The sequence below is a fragment of the Echiichthys vipera genome (genome assembly GCF_963691815.1).
Source record: "Echiichthys vipera genome assembly, chromosome: 17".
In the NCBI taxonomy this organism is placed as follows: domain Eukaryota; kingdom Metazoa; phylum Chordata; class Actinopteri; order Perciformes; family Trachinidae; genus Echiichthys; species Echiichthys vipera.
The window spans coordinates 395,881-399,618 of NC_139842.1; the positions used below are offsets into that span (position 1 = coordinate 395,881).

The 3,738-nt window shown below is 58.1% G+C and overlaps 1 protein-coding gene across 1 annotated transcript in view; it reads left to right on the forward strand.

The window, feature by feature from the left end:
* Positions 1-937: 937 nt before the first annotated feature.
* The window catches only part of LOC310960422 (C-type isolectin Sp-CL4-like), a 6,052-nt gene continuing 3,251 nt past the window's right edge, over positions 938-3,738 (forward strand). Inside the window, exons 1-4 of the mRNA XM_083932127.1 lie at positions 938-944; positions 1,278-1,367; positions 1,439-1,569; positions 1,652-1,786. Coding sequence (XP_083788253.1) covers positions 1,286-1,367; positions 1,439-1,569; positions 1,652-1,786 — 348 coding nt within the window. The 5' untranslated portion in view covers positions 938-944; positions 1,278-1,285. The remainder of the gene's footprint in view (positions 945-1,277; positions 1,368-1,438; positions 1,570-1,651; positions 1,787-3,738) is intronic.

Genomic DNA, 3,738 nt, shown 5'->3' on the forward strand with positions numbered 1-3,738 from the left:
CACACACACACACACACACACACACACACACACACACACACACACACACACACACACACACACACACACACACACACACACACACACACACACACACACACACACACACACACACACACACACACACACACACACACACACAAGTTTGATCAAATTATGAACAATAACAATAATAATAATGTTCAGCTTCTTCTTTTCTCTGGAATATTAAAATAAATTTAAATATAAATTTAAATATAAAGACACGGTGGTGTAGTGGTCAGCACTGTCCCCTCACAGCGAGAGGGTTCCTGGTTCGAACCCCTTCTGTGTGGAGCATGTTGTCCCCGTGTCTGCGTGGGTTTTCTCCGGGTTCCTGGTTCAAATCCCGGCTGGGGCCCTTCTGTGTGGAGTTAGCATGTTGTCCCCGTGTCTGCGTGGGTTCCTGGTTTGAATCCCTGCTGGGGCCCTTCTGTGTGGAGCATGTTGTCCCCGTGTCTGCGTGGGTTTTCTCCGGGTTCTCCGGTTTCCTCCCACAGTCCAAAGACGTGCAGGTGTTGGGTTCATTGATGACTCTAAATCACCCGTAGGTGTGAATGGTTGTCTGTCTCTGTTCGTCTCTATGTGTCCTGTGATAGACTGGCGTCCTGTCCAGGGTGGACCCCGCCTCACGCCCGATGTCAGCTGGGATCGGCTCCAGCCCCCGAGACCCCGACAGGGACAAGAGGCTGAAGATGAATGCATGAATGATTAATATAAATGTGTGTTGTTGTGTGAAGGCGCAGGCTCTCAGGGGGAACCGGTGCGGCGTGTTTGCAGAGGTTGTTGTTCGAGCTCGCGGCTGTTTACTCGCTCGTGTTTGTCTTTGGTCTTTGTCGTCACCTCGTTTCTTTGTTGACTCGTGAACTCGGATAAAAGTGGGACTCAGACCCGAGCGCCTCAGACGGGAGGAGCCGCCGCCACAGGTGAGTCCACACGACACTCCACTGCACCTCTGTACGGACGCCAGCACGCCGCGTAGAGGTCACACACGGGTTCTGACGTCTCACGGTGGCCCTGAGGGACGGAGACGGACAAGTCAGAGAGGTTCTTCTCTGTGGGGCGTCTCTCAGGACCGCCTTTGTCCCGCCCCCGAGTTCAGCTTCAGCCTCGGACAGACCGGTGTTAGAGCCCGGTCTCACAGACGGGACCCTGTGTTGTTGTTGTTGTTGTTGTTGCTGTTGTTGTTGTTGTTGTTGTTGTTGTTGTTGTTGTTGTTGTTGTTGTTGATGTGATAACGATGATTTGATCCTGTTCAGTGTTCGACATGAGTTCTGCCGTGGTCCCAGCTGTGCTCCTGGTCCTGGTCCTGGTCCTGGTGCAGGTGCAGGTCTACGATGCTGCCCCCAGTAAGAAACACACTTCTCAGCTGAGTCCAGCAGAAACATGGAGCGAGGACTAAACTGATTTCCTCCCACAGTGGAAGCGAGGGTTCGTCGCATCTGCAGCTCACAGTACCCGGCCAAACCGTGCGGCGACGGATGGTTCCAGATCGACGTTTACCGCTGTGCCAAATACTTCTCCACCCTGAAGACCTTCAGAGACGCAGACGTGAAGACAAACACGACACACATCACAGTAGCATCGGCCCTGAAGTCCCCGCAGACACTAACTCACCTTCTGCTGCTTTCAGAACCACTGCCGCAGCCTCCGGGGTCACCTGGTGTCCATGCACAGCTCCCTGGAGTACAGTCAGGTGCTGTGTCTAGCCATGAGGGCCAACGACCGCAAGGACCACTTCTGGATCGGAGGGAGGAGCAAGTACTTGGTAAGAACAGAGACTGGCGTCAGAGGTCCCTGCACACCGGTGTCAGAGGTCCCTGCACACCGGTGTCAGAGGTCCCTGCACCCTGGTGTCAGAGGTCCCTGCACCCTGGTGTCAGAGGTCCCTGCACCCTGGTGTCAGAGGTCCCTGCACACCGGTGTCAGAGGTCCCTGCACCCTGGTGTCAGAGGTCCCTGCACAGCGGCGTCAGAGGTCCCTGCACCCTGGTGTCAGAGGTCCCTGCACCCTGGTGTCAGAGGTCCCTGCACACCGGTGTCAGAGGTCCCTGCACACCGGCGTCAGAGGTCCCTGCACACCGGCGTCAGAGGTCCCTGCACCCTGGTGTCAGAGGTCCCTGCACACCGGTGTCAGAGGTCCCTGCACACCGGCGTCAGAGGTCCCTGCACCCTGGTGTCAGAGGTCCCTGCACCCTGGTGTCAGAGGTCCCTGCACACCGGCGTCAGAGGTCCCTGCACACCGGCGTCAGAGGTCCCTGCACACCGGCGTCAGAGGTCCCTGCACACCGGCGTCAGAGGTCCCTGCACACCGGTGTCAGAGGTCCCTGCACACCGGTGTCAGAGGTCCCTGCACACCGGCGTCAGAGGTCCCTGCACACCGGCGTCAGAGTTCCCTGCACACCGGCGTCAGAGGTCCCTGCACACCGGCGTCAGAGGTCCCTGCACACCGGTGTCAGAGGTCCCTGCACACCGGCGTCAGAGGTCCCTGCACACTGGCGTCAGAGGTCCCTGCACACCGGCGTCAGAGGTCCCTGCACACCGGCGTCGGAGGTCCCTGCACACCGGTGTCAGAGGTCCCTGCACACCGGTGTCAGAGGTCCCTGCACACCGGTGTCAGAGGTCCCTGCACACCGGTGTCAGAGGTCCCTGCACACCGGCTCAGAGGTCCCTGCACACTGGTGTCAGAGGTCCCTGGATGGCCCCATGGGTGGTTAGTGATGGGGGTCGTTGTGGCCTCTCTGGAAGTGAACAACAACCTCCTTGGTCTTGCTGACATTTAGCAGGAGGTTGTTGTTCCTACGCCACGTGGTCAGGAGGTCTACCTCTTAACATGAGTGTGTCTCGGCGCCCTTGGTGATGAGACACCAGAGTTGTGTCTGGCTCGGATACCTCCATGGTCCCCTCTTCGTTCTAGTAGCCTTGTGGGGCCCCGTGCTCAGGGTGCTGGTGCTGAGGCCCAGCTCGTCCAGTTTGCAGATGAGCTGTTGTGGTCTAGTCTATGAACAGAATTCTCACATATGAGTATTTCCGTTCCAGGGGGGTGGGGGCCGGGAGGAGGGCAGAGCAAACTGCATCCTCTGTGGATCGTTTCGCCCTGTGTGCAAACTGGAAGGGGTCCAAGGAGGGGGGGGGGGTTCTAGCTGTTCAAAGCTCTTCATGGTGACGGGTGTCAGTGCCACAGGACGTGGTCGTCGTAGCAGGATGGGGGTGACGTCTTTGGCACAGGTATGATGAAGCATGATGGGACAGTGGTTTGCTTCAGGAGGAGTTAAAGAGGTGAGTGAAGACCTCGTTCAGGTCCTCTGCACACTCTCTCAGCCCCCGTACCAGGGAGGGTGTCTGGGCCTGTTGCTCTCCGGCGTTGATGGTAGAGGGGGGGGGGGGCCTCTTTACGCTGGCGTCAGACCGGCACAGAGTCTGGTCCTGGGGAGGGGTTGGGGGGTTCCTGTGGGCGAGTGTTGGTTTGTGCATCGCAGCGTGAGAGAGGTGTCGCTCTCCAGCTCTTCGGTGGCGGCTCAGAGTCCCTGATAGCTTCAGTGCCTCGCCACGGGCTCCGTGCATCGGTGCGGTCGTTGAAGTGAGATGTTATTCTGTGGGTTTGCTCCTGTTTGGCTTCTCTGGTGGGAAAGATCGGCTCTTGCTGTTCTTAGGCCAGATTCGTCTCCAGCTCCTTGTCTCTGGCCCTCAACAGCCTCTGGACCCCGTCAACCGTGGCTTC